This window comes from Lathamus discolor, chromosome 12, assembly GCF_037157495.1.
Source record: "Lathamus discolor isolate bLatDis1 chromosome 12, bLatDis1.hap1, whole genome shotgun sequence".
Classification (NCBI taxonomy): Eukaryota; Metazoa; Chordata; class Aves; order Psittaciformes; family Psittacidae; genus Lathamus; species Lathamus discolor.
In genome coordinates, this window is record NC_088895.1 from 5,158,236 (window position 1) to 5,176,703 (window position 18,468).

The 18,468-nt window shown below is 40.0% G+C and overlaps 1 protein-coding gene across 3 annotated transcripts; it reads left to right on the forward strand.

The window, feature by feature from the left end:
* The first annotated feature begins 402 nt into the window (after positions 1-402).
* Positions 403-17,858, forward strand: SMPD4 (sphingomyelin phosphodiesterase 4). 3 transcript variants are annotated; one of them, XM_065693036.1, is made up of 19 exons: positions 403-561; positions 760-846; positions 1,335-1,477; positions 1,624-1,699; positions 2,608-2,716; positions 3,272-3,324; positions 3,900-4,051; positions 5,329-5,461; positions 6,089-6,160; positions 9,502-9,591; positions 12,020-12,165; positions 12,605-12,695; positions 13,591-13,691; positions 13,954-14,117; positions 14,852-15,057; positions 15,616-15,849; positions 16,547-16,678; positions 16,844-16,972; positions 17,397-17,858. In XM_065693036.1, the coding sequence occupies exons 1-19, from the start codon at positions 409-411 to the stop codon at positions 17,721-17,723; spliced, it is 2,598 nt and encodes an 865-aa protein (XP_065549108.1). In that variant the 5' UTR covers positions 403-408; the 3' UTR covers positions 17,724-17,858. The 3 variants fall into 3 exon arrangements, with proteins under 3 accessions (XP_065549108.1, XP_065549111.1, XP_065549110.1); XM_065693039.1 differs by lacking the exon at positions 17,397-17,858 and adding an exon at positions 17,166-17,302; XM_065693038.1 differs by lacking the exon at positions 9,502-9,591.
* The last annotated feature ends 610 nt before the right edge of the window (positions 17,859-18,468 follow it).

The window sequence follows — 18,468 nt, forward strand, 5'->3', positions numbered from 1 at the left end:
CTCACAAACCAAACCAAATTTGTCTGAGCAGGATTATTTCCTGTAACCATGTTTAACGGTGTTAATTATTTTATAAAATTAACTACTGTTTTCTAGACCTCTGACTGGAACTCTCTCTGAATACTGGCCAAAGGTTGGCTTCAGCTTCAGCATCACCATACCCGACCCGCTGTGGGCTTGAAAAGCTGTTTGTATTTAACAGCCCTCCACGGATGACGGCAAAGGAATCTTCATTGCTCCCCCGAGTCCCCACCATGGGTGGGGAAGGAGCTAAAGCCACACGGGCCCTGCCTCACGCCGCCATCCTGTGGGCTCTGGGCCCATCACCATAGCAACAGCGCGCTCTCCTTTCCGCCAGGCGCGCTGGCCGCAGGGAGTGGCGTCAGCTCGGGGCGCCGGGCGAGTGTGATGACGCACAAGGGTTGCGCCGAGGGCGGGAGGGAGCCCGTGTCGCGGTCTTGCGGGGAGCGTTACCGGCCGTTCGCGGCCCTGTTCGTGCGGCGCGGCCCCGGGGCGGGCGGCATGGCCGGCCCGCACCTGCAGCAGCCCAGCTTCCTGCTGGTGGGTGCAGGGCGGCGGGCGGGCGGGCGCTGTGGGGGCGGTTGGACTTGCGGTGGTAGCTCAGGTAGCGGCCCGTGAGCCTGCCTTCGGCCCTGTCAGCAGAAACGGTGCACGGGAGGAGCGGTGTAAGCGGGGGACGTTTGCATCGCGGCCGTAATAAATACTGTCCTTGCCCGTTTCCGTTCTGATTTGTGACAGGCCACGCTGAAGGCAGACTGTGTAAACAAGCCGTTTGTTCAGAGGTGCCACGATCTGAAGACCGTCATTGACGAGCTTCCTGCCAAGGTGAGCAGTCGCTGCCCTGTCAGAAACTCTGCCCGGCCTCTTCCAGGGGGATTTGCTTTCTTCACATTGTTGTTTTCTTCCTGTTTCTCTTCTCAAGAGTTTAGAGGGTCCCAGGTGAAACAGTGGGAACCCAGCGTTTTCCCAAAGAGCTAAAATCCTTTTGTAAGCGCTTAAAATGGTTTCAGTTGACTGCACTTCATTAACACCTTTCAGCCTCAATTCATGAGGCTAGTTTTTGAAGTGTGGCAAGTAATTGGATAGATGCTGATGAGTATCATTGCAACTTTAGTAGGATCAGAAATCAGCATCGATTTCCTGTAATTGCCATTTTGTAACACAGTCTCTTGAATGGAAGCACTGCCCAGTGATAATATGGAAATGGTCATGGATAGGTGGCAGGCAGCATCTTTGTGCACTCCAGGACATGCAGTAGAGATTATTCCGGTGAGGAGTTGTACATACTAGTTATTTGTGTCTCTTCACTAAAGGAACTACATGGTATCTTCCCATGGCTGGTGGAGAGCATTTTTGGTAGCCTGGATGGCATCATTATAGGCTGGAATCTTCTCTGTTTGCAAGGAAGAACAAATCCTACAGAATATTCTGTGGCTTTGGATTTCCTGGATCCCAGGTAAACTCATTTCAACACAGATTAAAAAATGTATGGTTAACAACCAACCAGTGTTTGACCTTCTTCTGTTGTGCAAACATAAGTTCATAAAAGTGAGACAGGAGAGGGTACTTACCATGAGTTTTCTTTCTGATGCTCGTTTGCAGTGGACCAATGATGAAGCTGGTTTATAAACTCCAAACAGAAGAATACAGATATGATTTCCCAGTCTCATATCTTCCAGTGAGTAACTGAAAAATTTGTAAGACAAGAATGTAGTTGTTGTTGCAGTAACTTTGTACACACAGTATACATAGGGTTCAATACAGGCCAAAATACATTCTCAGTGCTCCAGTTTTGGAGCACACCCATTTCTCTAACCAGTTGCTGGAGGAAGAACTTCGTAGGAGATGGGGTTGTCAGCAGCTATTTGTGCTGCTTGGCCAGGAAAGCTGCATTGTGATTCTTATCCCGTCCCCAGCTTGGTCATTGTTACCAATACTTCATAGAATCATAGAATAGTTAGGGTTGGAAAGGACCTTAAGATCATCAAGTTCCAACCCCCCTGCCATGGGCAGGGATGCCTCACTTGCAGGACAGAAAATAGTTTTCCAGGCTTGTCACAGAGCAGTGCCTTCCCTGGCTGTGCTTTGTGCCCATGTACTTGAAGACTAATTCATATCCTTTGTATGAATCCTAGATACGAAGTATGACCTTTTAAATAAAGGTATTTATCTGCAGATCTGTTTCACTATGTTTCTTCAGCTGCTATGAGCTATCTTATGACACCTGATACCCGTAAAGCTATCAATTCAGATAGCTCTACAGTCTTTAACAAAAGGAAGTATCATTCAAGCATATAGTGATTGCTGGTCTACAGCTGATTTACCCTAACAAAACAATCAGCAACATGCAAACAGCAGTCTCTTGCTGCTCCCAGTCCAACCTGATGCTTATTTTCTGTGAGAAAGTTGGCAGTTATCTAAAGAGCATTCATCTGCACAAGGAACTACTGCAATGTAGTAAAATCCCATAGAGCTGAATCTAGAAAGCATCCCAGAATGCTGGAATGCAGCATAACTTTGCTATCTGAAAACATACTCCGCAAATATTTCAAGTAGCCGCATTAATAATTTATCACTGTCTTTCAGGGCCCCGTGAAGGCTTCAATACAAGAGCAAGTCCTACCTGAATGCTCTTTATACCACAACAAAGTCCAGTTTCCTTCATCTGGTGGTTTAGGTTTGAATTTGGTTCTTAGTATCCTTTTAACAGTTGGATATTTAATTCCTTTTAAGTACCTAAACCTGAGATATTATGAGCATTTCTGTTGTGTATTTGTGTCCATGGTAAATCACAGTCATGCTAAAGAGTTTGGGTGGATTAGAAATGTTTAGATTCCAATGAAAAATAAATTTGTCCTCTTCTTATAAACCCCTGGGGGGCATTTCTGGCTCTATTCAAGTCAACAACAAAATTCCCAGTGCTTTCAGTAGAGCCTGTATTTCACAGTTCTTGTTTTCATAACTACTCATAGTTTACATAATATGATAGAAAAAGAGCATGTTAACTTGGCAGCTGGCGCAGTGCTGCAAGCACTCTAGTTGCAGCTGCACTGGTTTCAGCTTGAGACAGTCAAATGTGCTAAGAGTAATGCAAACACACCTTGCCACATAGAGAAAACCTCAGTGTTTGAGTCAGTTGGAAAACAAAGCTGAATTTGCTGTTAAGCTAGCATCGATAAAATAAAAATGTCTAGTCAGCTCCCCTAGCTGTACCTTTTTTTTATTATCTGATCCTTGACTGTTCTTCCAGATCCATTTGAATATTATATGTTTTACTTTGCAATTAGTTTAATTACACAGAAGGTAAGTACCTTTCACAATTTTTCCTTTAACATTAGTCTTTCTTCACAATGCTTTAAGAGTCTGCTAAGATGCAGTCAAGCTAAATTAACAGTGGTTTTGTCTGTACTATTACAATTGGTATTGCTTTGGTTCAATTGGTGATGGAGACTGGATAATAAACAAAATACCCACCTTAGATATACCGGTAAGCAGACTGTGCAACAATACACCAACATGGAGTAGGCAATGGATGCCAAATGGTTTCTTACGCCTCTATCCAAGAAGGCAATTTATGCAGTTGTAATCATAGCTCTGTACTGTGGTGTCTGGTTGTTTGGTTCCTTTTCCTGTTGTTACCTGTGCTATATGACACTACTTTTCTCATACTTGGTTACATTTACTACAGCAACAGTTCTCTTTGTTACTTTGCCTCTGCTCCAAGGTGTCTTTGTTGTCAGTTCACTCTTTATAGCCTTCTATATAGGGCCATAGGGCTTCTGCTTATTTATACTAAATGGGTCTGGCTGCATAGCAGACATGCCCTAGCAGTTACTTTAGGTATATAACTCCAGGTATATCCTGTGTGTCTGTTTCAGAGCACATCCGTCACTCACCATGTGAGCCCTTCCAACAGTGCTTATTTCATACTGGTGGACACATACCTCAAGTGTTTCCTACCCACAGAAGGAAGTGTCCTTCCTCCACCTCCTCTAAATCCTGGGGGAGCCATCCCTTCCCCAACTCCCAGGTAATGACTACAGTGCCAGAGGCAAACTGTGGAAACAGTGCTTACAGAATACAGGAAACACCTCCACTCTTTATGATCTGTATGTACTTATGTAATTACAAACATTAAATATATTTATGTTCACTTAATTTTACCATAAAGGTTTCACTTGGAAGTCTGAAAAGTAGCTATTATTGGAGCGGAAAAGGCATGTACAAGCAACAAAACTTAATCAGTTCATCCACTCATGTTTTGTGCACTGCAGCTGGAGTAGGACAGATCTGATTGTACTTGACAGTATTTTTTACTATCTTCAAATATGTATGGTATGTGGTAAAGATGGTATTGGTGACAACACTGTTACAAGGAAACTTACATTTTTCATTAATGTTGCTATAAAGACACACAACTTGGCAGTTGGTCATTTTGTTTCAGTTCTGAGGTTGCCATCCTGGATTATTAAATGCTCTTATGAACTACTTTACAGTTCTTTGAAACTGATGTGTTGGGACCATGTCCGTAGTTTGCTGCAGGTTCATAGGGCTCATAGGTCTCTTAGTTCGTAGCTTCCTGATACATAAAGCCAAGATATATACTAGTAATCAAATCACATAATGAGTGACTGCATTTCAAGTGACTTTTTGCATGGTAATGGATCAAGCTATTTAGCCACAACTGGAAGGAAGAAGATGAAAGATTTTTGACTACTTACTAAAGTTTTATGTGTCTATGTGAATATGGCATAAAACCAAACTCATAAAGTTGAAGTGAAAATTCTCCAGTACAAGCAGATAGTCTTTTGTGCTTTGTAATGGCTGAGCGTGTGAAAATCCACATTTTCAAAATCAATTTTGCTACTCAAATTCGTAAAATGTCATCAATATTAGTAGTTTTACACAAATGTAAAAATATAGCCATTATATTTCCATATCTGCATTTTAAATGGCAGTTTCCATGGTCTGTTGAGCCTTAGCTTGTACCCAGGAAAATACAGATCACGTGAATTATGAATATGGAAGACAGAGTGAAAGAAATCAAACTGAACAGGACAACGGAAAACCCATAACATTAGGTCTGTGTAAAGCTGGTTCAGTGCAGTATGAATAGGGATGTAGCATTTCTTTAAAGTGACTAGTAATTGTAACACAAGGCAGAAGTTTAAATTGTGCAATCAGCTATATAGTTTTACTTCTTAAAAGACTGCTTTCCAGTTTATAATCCAGTGATTAAAAGTAATGATGCATTTCCCTGTACTGAGGCTTACCGACTTCAGTGTTTCCATTCATCTGTCTGTAAAGGTCTCCAGCAGTGCCTTTCACTTCCTATGGCATGCACCACACCAGCCTGCTGAAACGGCACATTGCTCATCAGCCCTCTCTGAATGCTGACCCAGCCTCCCAGGAGATCTGGAGATCAGAAACACTGCTGCAGGTAAGTTGGATTTAAGGAAGAAAACACCCCACATTTCTTGCTGCAAACTGAGGAACCTCTTCATTTAAATCAAAGATAGTTACGCCATTTTGCTTTAGTTTTTGGAACTGAGCAGTGCAGTTGTTGTTTTCTGTTAGTGAAACAAAGAACAACTGTGAAGCTGTTAACTTATAATTTAGAAAGGCACTTTTTTTTTATTAAGACTGCGTATCTAACAACTGATCCGAAACGTTTGAGTATTTTTTTCCAGGAAAGTTTCTAAACATGACTTTTTTTGTTTTTAAATCTTACATCAATTCTATGCTCTAAACAAAGGTTGAGCAGAGATGAGTTGGTTCCATTCACCGTCAAGGGAAAGGAAAGGAGAATCTTGGCAGTGGTTCTGAAACAAGTTCCTACCATGTCGCTGAACTGTATTATTGATGCTTAACAGGTGCTAACAGTGTGCCAACTCAGTCATTTGCATTGACATGATAGCCACCTATTCAGAGATGTTTCAGGTTATCTATTTACAAAGTACAACTTAGTCTTCAGATTATATACTGTGGTCTTCCCCTATATTTAGCTTGTGACTGACAAACCCTGGATTATTTCTCTTTCCTAGCTGAGAAAATATTTGTTTTGCAGATCTTTGTTGAAATGTGGCTTCATCATTATTCACTGGAAATGTATCAGAAAATGCAGTCCCCTCATGTCAAGGTAATAGTTTGTACTTAATTCATGAGTGTCATCTGATGGTTGACCTCGTATCTTGGGGTAAATCTCATACTGTGTGGATAATTGTTTTGGTGTGTTGGTGTAAAGAAAAGAAATAATTTACCAGAATATCTACACAAGTGTGTCAAAATTGCTAATCTAGTTATGAAGAATGTTGTGAGTGTGTCATCCAGGTTTGCCTTCATTGCAGAAGTTGTGTTTTGTTTTTTGTGAAAGATGAGTTTGTAGGAAGGTCACAACAATCTGAATGCCAAGAGTCAAACTGTTAATGATGGGGAAGATGCCACTATAACACCACAGTATTAAATCTCAATGGGGCAATATGGCTGCTAAAAATAGCTAAAATTTATTTCCAGCAGTGATAACTACTGTTACTGAAATACCAATTAGTAATTTCTAAGATCCATAACCATTTTTTAGCATAAATCCAAAATAAAAAAGGAAATCTTACAGAACTGTCCCTCAGTGTTAAGTGAATAAGCCAATTTTGTTGTTTCCTATTCCAAAATATGCTTTTCACCATGATGGTGTCGTAAGTAGTTCTGTAGCTACATATCTTAAAAAGCTCTTGCACAGATAATACACTGTTTTAAGCAGTTTGTGGTGGCCTGTTCAGTAACAAACTACTGCATGTAAAAAGTAAGTGTTGGGGAGGCCAAGATTAAAGGCATTGTAAACATAAAGGGAATTTGAAGGAGAAAATGTTGATCCTCTGAATTCCCTCAGGGTCACAGTGGGACTTTCGTAGAAGGGGGGGAGAAATATGAAAGCTACTCAGGATTTACTCCTGTTTGAAAGAGCAATGTGGGAATTGATCAATTGAAAAATTCTAATCCTTTACTCCACAGGCTATAAAATAACAAACTTATATTTTGCTAGGGAAAAACATTGGAGAGCTGAAGCGTGATGGGTTTTGTCTTTTGTTCTTAAATTTGAGGTCAAAATGCAAAGTCACTAATGTTGCAAAGTCTCCACTTGGGACTCCCAGCAGCATGTCTGTGATGCACCTGTGATGGAAAGGCTTTGCTTGAAGTACTTTTGGTCTGTCTGTCTGTCCAGTCTCTGTGCATCAAGCACTGTGCTTAGGCCAGAATGATGATTGCTTTAAACTTCTCTCCTCTGTTCACCCTCTGTATTTCAGATGCTTTCTTCTAACACTAGGGAGCAGCAGTTATAGACAATGACTATCAAAGTTATGGTGGAATAGGGACTAGGTAAAGCTGAAAGTTCTCTGAAATCATCACTTCAGGATTCACAAGGTGTGTTGAGCCACAGCTTGAGGCTGTTAACTCCCTAATGGTATTTTAGTTTTGTCTTTGATGGGAAGTAATCATAAACATGTGGAAAAGGAAGTTTTTACTCTTTGGGGGTTAGAACATCTGAATAAGGGACTGGAATTCCCCATGACATCCATAAATGGATTCACATAAATGGATCTCTCCTGCAGGACTGAGATCTGAGTTAGAGATCATCTGGGGACAGGACATGTGATGCTTAAATTAAGCTGTCGACTAGTCTTAATGTGGGCTGAAGGAGAACAGTCTCCTTCATAGTTCCTCAGATGAGGAATTAGAATATGCAGAATTGCAAGTTTTGTTTTAACATAAGGGTTTAAGTTATTAATAATTAAGCAGGTTCACTTGATTCCATTTAGCATTCTGTGCGTTTGGAAAGAGGGGTAATCAGTGACCATTCACCCCTGAAGCCTGTTTGACCATCAGTGGCTTGAAGTGGCCACATACCTGTTTTGGAAGGTGACATGAGGTTCCACAGAACTTGCACTTTCTTTGTCCAGCAGCCAGACTTGTTTGCTTTGATGGGCCAAGCCAGATCCCAGATATGTAACTTTCCTATGAAGTGCCTCAGGGAATGATAGATTTTCCTTAAACCTTGGCAATATCATGATAGACTTCTCTTTACAAGTAGAAGGAGGTGGAATAGGAATGAATAATTTCTTTTGAGAAGGTCTGTTTCTTTTCTACTTTACTGCTTCGAATTCTTTCTGGGTCTGGTGTAAACCTGAGGTGACACTATTTGCTATGCTGTTTCTCTGTTTTCACCATTAATTAAACTATTTCCCCATTCTTTTACATTGTCTGTTTTCTTTTTCTTTCTCAAATGATCCAGAGCCTAAGTGCGCAGCATCTCTTTTCCTGTTCCTTCCTGCTGTGATGACAATGAACCCTTAAAAAACACATTTTTGATAAAACCTCATGTAATGCTTCCTGACCTTCCAATGCCAGGTGCCACAGACCCCAGCACTGCTTGTGGAACACCAAATAGGCTCTTGCTGATTCCTGTGGCAGGGAAGATGATTATGAAGCAGACAAGGCTGAGTTATTGGGGAGCTTGCAGAAACCGCTCTAAGAGAGTAAAACTAAAAGATACCAAACTGGCACTAGAGGACATTGGGTAGGGGCTATTCAAAGACAGCAGAGGTGTGATCTGGAGAGTTAGTTTAGATGCCTGAAAACAGTCATTGGGGTCTGTGTAGTGTACATTTTTTGTTTTATGTTTTTTCATTAATTTCATACATGTGTGTCACTGTTGCTGCAGTATCCTCTTCACCATTGCATTGTCAAAAAATACTCTTAACCTTATTCATCCAAGAAGAGGTAGTAAAAGTAATGTCCTCTTTTGAAGACATTCATAAGACCTGTAGCCTTCCTAAATAGCCTTTAAGTAGAAAGAGAAGACAGAGGATTTCTCTGAACTGGAAATATACTGGACAGGGTCAGAATGATTTTAAAAGAAACAAACTTTTTTCTTCCTGTCCCTTGTGAAGAAGAAAGTATCGATTTGAGTTTCTTCCTAATATACAAACCATGGTTCTCCAGCAGCACAGGAAGAAATGACAAAGTTTTCAAAACAGCATTAAAAAAACTTGCGGAATGTTGAACACTTTTACTCCATGGGTAAAACATTGTAACTGTGCGTAAACCCATGTTGCTGAGGTTCAGTTAACTTCTGAAAGGGGGAGTTGATTTGGCAAAAGCTCCATATATCCCCTACCAGTCGTAGCTGTGAGGCTAGCAAAGAGCCACAACCACTTAGAGCTATACCTATACACCTGCTCCCAGTTGTATTTCCAAACTGATAAAAGACATGAAATACTGTGGAATCAATGTACTGAACACCAGAAAGAAGGATACTGTGGCTGCAGTTCTTACTGTGGTTTGTTGTCCCTGACTGTATTTGTGATGTTCATTTTTCCCCACCCTTCTTCCCTGGGCTCATTCTCACTCTTTTTTTTTTTTTTTTTCTCTTGCTCTCTTCTCTCCTTTCTTCCCTTCCCCCCTTCCTTTTTGTTTCTGTTGTCTCAGCTGGAGGTTCTCCACTACCGACTCAGTATCTCCAGTAAACACCACGGTAGTCCTGCCCAATCCAGCTACCAGGCCCTCCACGCATACCAAGTATTACCATCTTTTCATTTTGTTTCCTTTATAAGAATCTTGTTCCATTATATAATCTGCGAAGTGTATTGGTGCTAGCTGTACAGCAGCTCTTTCTGCCAAGGTGTGGTTTTACATCTTGACTGAGAATGCTGCACTGAGATTTACTAAGTTTTCAGTGCAAACAGATACTGAGAGGTATTAGCAAAGGCCATGGAGAAAATAGTTAAAATCTAGCATATTAGGAGGACTAATTGTGAACTCTCATTTTTAGAGATGCACTCTTATAATGCATTGTAGAAAGAGGCATATCAGCTATGCTGATATTTTTTGACATCAAAATTGGCTTCACCCAATGGCAGATTTCTGGCCCTCACACACTAGTCATTTAAGCAGAAAGCATGGAAGAGAAGATCCGAATTTGCATGGCTGTCACCTAAAATTAAGGTAGGTAACATGTAGAGAGAGTTTTAGCCAGTGAGATGTCATTGGATAGTATTAAATTTATAATGGCTACGTAAACTTGACTATACAGTTTTGCAAAAGCACACAAGTGGTACATTTGCAGATTGTTCAGGAAATGTGCATGCAAAAACATTCCTGTTGGAACAGATTGCTGATTCCTCTTTCCCTACTTCAGCCCTTTATTCATTGGGTCTTCATTTTGGGAAAGGGGAGGGCTGAGCATATATACTATAAAGCTGTTGTTATACTTGAAAGCTCTTTAGCACTACATAGAATTTTCCTGCTGTTTAATCCCTTAAGTGCTGTGATATCTCAAGGTACTGCTTAGAAAACAGGAACTACTAGTGTTTAAGTCTTTTTTTACTATTATCTAATTACTGTGTCAAGAATGGTACACATCTATCCTGTAAGCTATGGTTTTACAAGAAGAACACTTGTGAGTGTTTTTAAACCAGTAATGTTCATAATGGTGCTGATCTGGCCTAAGAAGGAACGATAAGAATTGCTAAGGGGAAAACCTGCTGGCATCACCTGAAGCAATGTATTGAAACAGTGGTACTGATAAGTCTTGTAAATTCAAAAGGTACCTTTGGGGGAGCCTAGAATTTTTAATTACACCTTCTCAAGGCCTGTAGCAGAGTACTCAACCTCTTTAGTTGCTTTTGGAGATTCCAATCTAAACTTCTAGAACCAAGTAACTTCTCAGAGTTCTCATATAAACCCTCCTCAGGGCTGTAGAAAACATGCTGACTTGCCAGGAGCTGTCAAGAGCACAAGACCAGCCTTCATTACAGGCTAATCCTCTCTCTTAGAAAGCTGTACTACATGATTGTATCTGTTATTAGGCCTTGAATCTTTTACTGGAGTGAACTTTACAGTGTATTAAAAATCTTAACGAGGTTGTAAAAACACATCTGCTTTGCCTCAGGTATTGCAGAGAAGGGACACACAACACACACACACACATCCCAGCAGTGGAAACACTATTGAATGGGTTTAAGAAGTGGAAACTTTTTGTATAAAACTATCTGCCCGTCCCCTAGAGTCATATTCTGCATCTTACTCCAGCATGGCTGCATTTGGCATCCTGAAAACATCTTGCAGCTACTGTCTAATACACTTACCCAGCATCTTCTGTTATATTTGCAGCTGTAACTTTTGTTTCATGTACATTTTTCTCAACTTCTGATAAACATGAGAGCTGTGAAATGTAGAATACAAATAATGTCTTAAACTTTGCCTTCAGTAGTGGATTGCTCTTAAAGCAGATTACAGTATCAAAGGAGTTAATACTTTGACCCCAGATTCTTCAGCAGACCAGCTCTGGTGCTGGGCACAAGAACTAGCTTTTTATCTTTTTCATCTCCCTGCTATATCATACACTTGCTGTGTCTCACCATCACTCCTTGAGCTACTCCCACCCAGGCTACTTCCTACCCATAAGGATGCTAGAAGCAACAGGATCATGTAGGACTCGAAGCAGTTCTTATTCTTACCATAACTCTTCCTAAGATTATTCTTATAAGGCAGATAAATACCAGCATAGGAAGAGAACTCAATACAGCCAGACAAGAGCATAAACAAAGGATGTGTTGTGCTGTCCACAGCAGTGAACTTATAACCATAAGGAAAGGTTGATACTCTTTTTTCAGAAAAGGGTAAGTTGAAATCTACAAGTTATTCTGTTCTTTAATGAGCCTGAAATTCAGTGCATTAGAGTACTGTGGATGCTTTTTTTTACAATCACATTATCAAAAATATGCTACTGTTTCTTAGTGAACTGATGGCAGAAGATTGATGCAGCTCATCCTGGGGGGCAAGTCTGTCTAAAATCAGGTGGCACCAAACTACAGTGAAGAACCAAGAAGGAGGAGAGCATTCTTGCATTTCAGTATCTGATCTGAGAATATAGTTTTCCTGAATTATCTCCTGGACATTTAGCATATGATACTCATTATCTTCCTGTCTTTTGCTTTGAATTTAGGAGTCATTTAAGCCCACTGAAGAGCATGTGCTAGTGGTAAGACTGCTTGTGAAACATCTGCATGCCTTCAGCAACAGCCTGAAACCAGAACCTCTCTCCCCTTCAGCCCACTCCCACACAGCCAGCCCACTAGAGGAGTTTAAAAGGTAGGTACATGAGGAGCCTGTCTCTGAAGCATATAGAACTTCTCCCTGAAAAGCTCTGCTTTCACTGAGAGGTTGAATTAGGCTGTTTTGATGGCTAAATACAGAGGTACATTAATAAAAGTACGTAAGACCTAATGTATTGTTTCACACACCCACTGGAAGGGGGGCTAAGGGGACATGTCTTGCTGTTACACTAGTCTGTATCTTGGCACAAGTCAGAGAAAAGAAAATGCTACTGGAGGATTCTGGAGAAGGTTAGTGGAGAATTTTATATTCATGTATTTGAGTTGAAATTCAATGGGCAGAAGTAGCTTCAGTTAAGAAAGAACAAGTTTGGGTCAGTGCTTTCTGTGTTTGCATTTGTGTGGTAGTGTGTTGAGTTTTTTACCTTTTTAAAATTTGCTGATGTTTACACATCTGTCTTTGAATCTGTTTGCAGGGTTGTAATTCCCCGGTTTGTCCGACAGAAACTTTATATCTTTCTGCAACACTGTTTTGGCCACTGGCCTCTGGATGCCTCTTTCAGAGCAGTACGTACCTGCTTCTCTTTCTAAGTCTGTATGCAGCAGAACTAGTAATTAGTTATTACTGTTTAGCAGCTATTTCTTGGTCTCCAAACACTTGGGGGGTTAGAGAAGTTAAATTATTTATATAACACATACATTTAATGTTAAGAGTGCAAGTGAGATATAGTTAAATAGATCTTGGTGATAATTCCTACAGGCTGTTGGCATTGAAAAGAAGGTGTTACATTCTTACAGGTCCTAATTTCTTAATATCTAATACAGTAGGTCATAAACAAAAGCAGTAAAATACAATTTGTGATAGATACTGCAAATATTACATTTCTTTTACTGCTTGCAGGAGGTATCAGACCATGACTCTTGGTAATTAATGTAGAAGTTTAAAAATGCAGAATGTAACAAGGCTTGATCTTACTCACTAGATTTACAGTTAGCTGTATCGCAGTGTTTGAGGTACACATGCAAGGCTCAATGTCAGAAGAAATGACTGCAGAGGCCATGGCAAATGTATCCTTGGCTACTCCACTGTGTTTCCTTAGGGTGGTGGCTATGCCTGCACAGAAGACCAGAGCTGAAATGATACTTATGTAGCATCTTGTTTACTTAGTTCAACAAGGATTCAGTAAACACTATCAGAGCTGTTAAATACACCTTAAATGTAGCCACCAACTAAGTTTTCTTTTGTAGCTGCTGCATGAGTGCTGCATTTCTTGTGTATTGTAGAAAATTCACATTGGTCCTAATGAACATGTACTTAGTTTTTCAGTTCTTTTTCAAAGACACTCAGATTATGAGAGAGAGCTTTATTCCTAAAATCTTTCAGTTGTCATTAAGATAACATTCACCCCTTTCTGTCTTTCAAACAAGTATCAGTACTCACGTGGTTTTACGTTTTGCTTAGGTTCTGGAGATGTGGTTAAGTTACTTGCAGCCATGGAGGTATGCTCCAGAAAAGCCACCACAAAGCACAGAACACTTACCTCACAGCGTGTCAGAGAAATGGTAAGGAAAAAAGCAGCTGTGAGTTACCTGAATCAAAGCTCGAGTAGGATTTCAGTCTGAATTAGTTTCTTGTACAAGATTAGAGATGATTTCTTACAACACAAGCTTTTGGTTTGAGACTAATCTAATCTTTCGTCTTGGTGCAAATACACCATCTTTCTAGAGACAGTATAAAACATTTACTTAATGACTCTTTTGGCAGAAGACAAAACAACAGTTATTTAAATAGCTGTACTCACGAATCCTGTACTTACTTTGACAGGGCTACCTTCATTCAAGAAAACTTACTCATGTATACTAAGCTGTTTGCAGGATTTCTGAACAGAGCTCTTCGAACAGACTTGGTCAGTCCAAAAAATGCTTTCATGGTGTTCCGAGTAGCTAAGGTCTTTGCTCAGCCCAATCTAGCTGAAATGATACTGAAAGGTAAATGGATATTTTGACATCTTACGCTTTCCTGTTTCAATCTTTCTTCACAATGGCTACATCTTACCTCAGAAGCACCGAGATGAATACTTACTCCCATTTTGCATGCTATTTTGCCACTCAGAAGTCTGTGTCTTCACTATGTTTGTTTAGTATTGGTTTAATAAGTCTACAGTTCTTTTCTAATCACCATTATTTAGATTTCATTCCATGATTCTTTTTTAAAGAACTCAATATTGGGTGTCTACAATAAAGTCAGGCTTTTTTTACACTTGTCTCACTGATTATTTATCTCAGGATTAAAAGTTCTTATATCTCTAAAGGTATTTATACTTAGCAAAATAACTAGTCAGCTATTCAAATATGCTCTTCGGGATAATTAAAATACATAAGTTTGGGAGAGGCAAGATACAAGTATCAATGTCTGAAGTGTTACAACACTCTAGTGCCTTTAGCAGAGAAGAAAAAAAAAAAAACAAAAAAAAAACCCCAAAACCCAAACTTAAAAGCTGAAAATGCCTGTATGGTCTGCATTTAAATGCATTCCGGCATTTTCTGCTGTAGGCAGAGACAATTAAATGAAAAAAGGTAATTAAGGCCTCTTTCCTCCTAGAACTGCCTCTTTATCTAACAGCAAATTGTCCAGCAGCCTTAAGATTCTTTGTAGCTAGACTTTTCCCAGGCATAACAGGGAGTATTATATAATCATCTTCACTCCTTTTCTCAAAATCTAGGTGAACAGTTATTCCTGCAGCCAGAACTTGTTATTCCCCATCGTCAACACAGATTGTTTATGACTCCCACATTTGGTGGAGCCTTCTTCTCATCATGGCCTCCAACTACTGCAGATGCGTCATTCAAAGTGAAGAGTCATGTTTACAGCCTAGAAGGACAGGACTGCCAGTATAAACAGATGTTTGGCACAGAAGTTAGGAATTTGGTAAGCAACAACTTTACCTGTCTATTTTGACAGGATTTTTCTCAGTGCTTAGCATCCATATTATAAACGAAGAGTGGAAAAATTCACACCCTGCCCTACTGTATAATTAACTTTGCTGATAATAACTTCTGGAACCTGAGGGGTCTCAATCCAGCACAGCTGTAAAAACCTACTTGCTCTGCTAAATAGAAGTTAATGTAACAGCCTGCTGTTATTTATGAGTATGATGTTATATATATGAGTATTTTCTCTCAGACATGCTTACTGTGAACTTCTGATTCACTTGATTCATTAGTATCTATCAGATAAAAATAGCAGGAGGAAATAAAAGGCAGCTGAAAAACCTAAGCAGCACACAATAACTACCTTTGCCCTAATAGAAATGCAGCTAACGGTCCATGTTAGGTGGAAATGCAGAAATGCAGCTAACACAAGTCCATGTTAGGTGAGCAAGTGGGTTTACTCTCATTGCCAGGTATCAAAGTGCACTTTTATCCATGTATTGATGCTTAGTGTTCCTTTATCTTTGTCCCACACAATTTTGTTTGTTTGTTTTAGGTGTTAAAACTGGCTCAGTTAATTTGTCAGGCACAGCAGACAGCAAAATCCATATCAGACCATTCTGCAGAGACAATGGCTAGCCAGTCCTTCTTTTCGTGGTTTAGATTTACACCATCTGAGATGAATGGCTCCTACACAGGCAATGACCTTGATGAAATTGGGCAAGACAGCATCAAAAAAACAGATGAATATTTAGAGAAGGCACTGGAATACTTGTGCCAAATCTTTAAGGTACGTAACATCTTTCTACAAACTCTCTCTATGCAGCAGTGTGTACAAGAGTCAGGATCCCTCAAATATACTTGGGTCTCTCCCGTACCTTATGGAGTCACAAAGCCATCCAGAGACCCTACTAGCACATTTTGTTGTAAACATTTTCTGGGCTTGACTTTACCCTGACCACTTCAAAACCCCTTTCAATACAGATGAAACTAGATGCTCTGAATTTCTAAATACCAAGCCTACTTTGTTTCAAGTGAACGCTCCTATTGGACTTTATAGCTTAGACCAAACCTGTCTCTTTACTTGTGCCTGTTGTCATGTTTACAAACAGGCAGGGCATGGCTTAAATTTTAAAAACGGTCCTGTATCTTCTAAATGTAGAGCTATAAAAATACAAATAAATAACTGCAGCTGTGAACTAGAAGTAGTTGGTGTGTTTGGTTAAACTTAAAAGAACAGATTAATTTCTGTCAGCTACACTCCCTTATACAGAATTGACCTAGGAGAAGACAGCCATTTGGCAGCTCTCAAGGAGTAAGGTACATATAAAACAGAACACCTCTCCTGGACTTGAAGAGCACAGACAAGAAATATGGAGACTTTTATTCTTTTTTAATGTCTAACTGAGGTGCTATTCATAGAATCATAGAATAGTTATTGGAACTGCTGTTAAGCAGTTCTTGGTATCTGTGTTATTCCCGAGTAGCTGAATGGAGCCCAACTGACCCAGATGATGAAGAACTGTGAGACCGCTCAAGACAAGAATGGGAAAAACCAGCTTCCAGACTGCATTGAAAGTGAGGATGGCCTTATTCTTACACCTCTTGGCAGGTACCAGGTAAGAAAAGAAAGATTCCATATTGCTACCCTAGATTGTTCTTATAAAAAAAAAAAAAACAACCCAACAAGTTGTCCTTCTACATCCTGGGCTTAAGAGAGATGCCTGCATAAAGGTGTTTCGGATGGGAGCTACAAGAGAAGGGGTTTATTTTCTTATTTCCAGATCATAAATGGCTTACGTAGATTCGAAGTGCAGTATCAAGGGGATACTGAGCTTCAGCCCATTCGAAGCTATGAAAATGCCACTCTTGTCCGCCTCCTATTTCGGTTATCCTCTGTGCTTAATGCAAGGGTAAGTACAGCACTGCCTCCTCTTGTGTTTTCCACTGCAAATTTGTTCTTGCACATATATGACACTGCAAATTTGTCCTTGCTCCGTCTCCTTTATTGTGGTCTGTACAAGTAGTCCCCTGTAGTATCAGGCCTGCTTCTCTACCTGTAATATGACAGCTTAAATGTAGTCTTTATGCTTGATGTTTGAACAGTGGTGTATCATTCAGAATGAATGTTTCTGAAACAGGAAGAGCAAATCCTTTTCTTCCACTAGGCTTAATAGACACAAGGCAAGTCTGCGCTAAAGCAGTTCTACTGTTTTCAACTTCATTTTGATTATCCCCCCCCCCCCCCCCCCCCGCTATAAATGAAGAAAAGTGCAAAGTAAGTTACACTTATTTTATGGCAATAGAATAATAATGTTTAAACTTTTCTTACCTCAGTTTGCTGATCAGATGGAGGTACTTTGCTCCAGGGAAGACTTTGTTGGCAGACTTTGTCGCTACCATCTTACCAAGCCCCATCTCATACAGAAAATCAGGTGTAGTCCCATGGTGAAGGACAGAACAAGCCAGAACTGGGGACCAAGAATCAGTCTGAGGTTTCTGGCTAGCTACCGGACTCTCATTTTTTTGCTGATGACCTACTTCACTGCATCCTGGTTTAACATTGGGCCAGTGAGCTGCACATTCATTATCCTCATTGGATATTTTCTTTATGCCACAATAATGACTTTTTTCTCTGAAAGATGGAAGCCACATGAACACTAATTTCCTTGTTTCAGGTTACACTTGTGAAAATAAACGTTTTAAGGATAAACCTGGGATTCAGTGACTGTTTGAATGAATTACTGTATCAGATCTTCCTATTTTTTAATATTAAAGTTAATTGAGTTTTATAAAAAAGTTATGTGGTCTTGTGGAGTAATCAAAGTAAATTTTATTTTTATAAATGTATTCTGTAGAATCTGGTGAATCACTGGGGTTTCTTGAGAGGGGGAAGAATGAGCCTTTATACTGAAAGGAACTTTAATCAGGAGGAGCACTCTGGTGAGTTTACACAGAATAGCTGAGGGTCTAAAGTTTAATCTAGAAATACAGTTTCTTCTAAACTACTACCCAGGTAGCAACAGCAGGTAAAAAGCTGGAGGCATCTTGCTAGAAATAAAATGCACCAATATTCTCAGCACTAGCTTGAGCTACATTTTAAACAGACCTGATCTGCAAAAATTCAATCACACTATGAATCACAAAATTCATATGCTTCAGCTATAGTTATTGGAAACACAGGGAAAAGAGGAATGCAACATTCTTCGCTTCCCAGAGTTCTAGAGTAAGGGAGTCCCCTTCTAGGTTACCACTTCCCAGGTCATGGGGGTTTGTGGGGGAATTGAAGGGGTTTTGGTTTGTTTGGGGGTGGGAGTTTTCTGGTTGGTTGGTTGGTGGTTTTTTTATTATAAGCTCTGCGGTTAGCTACCATGAGAATCTAAAGTTCTGAAACATAAACCAAACACAG

Excerpts from the sequence above, each read along its gene's own strand:
- SMPD4 (XM_065693036.1), top strand. The coding sequence starts at position 409 with ATGACGCACAAGGGTTGCGCCGAGGGCGGGAGGGAGCCCGTGTCGCGG. Across the intron at positions 12,696-13,590 it reads TGGATGCCTCTTTCAGAGCA|GTTCTGGAGATGTGGTTAAG; the intron begins GTACGTACCTGC and ends CGTTTTGCTTAG. Across the intron at positions 14,118-14,851 it reads AGCTGAAATGATACTGAAAG|GTGAACAGTTATTCCTGCAG; the intron begins GTAAATGGATAT and ends CTCAAAATCTAG.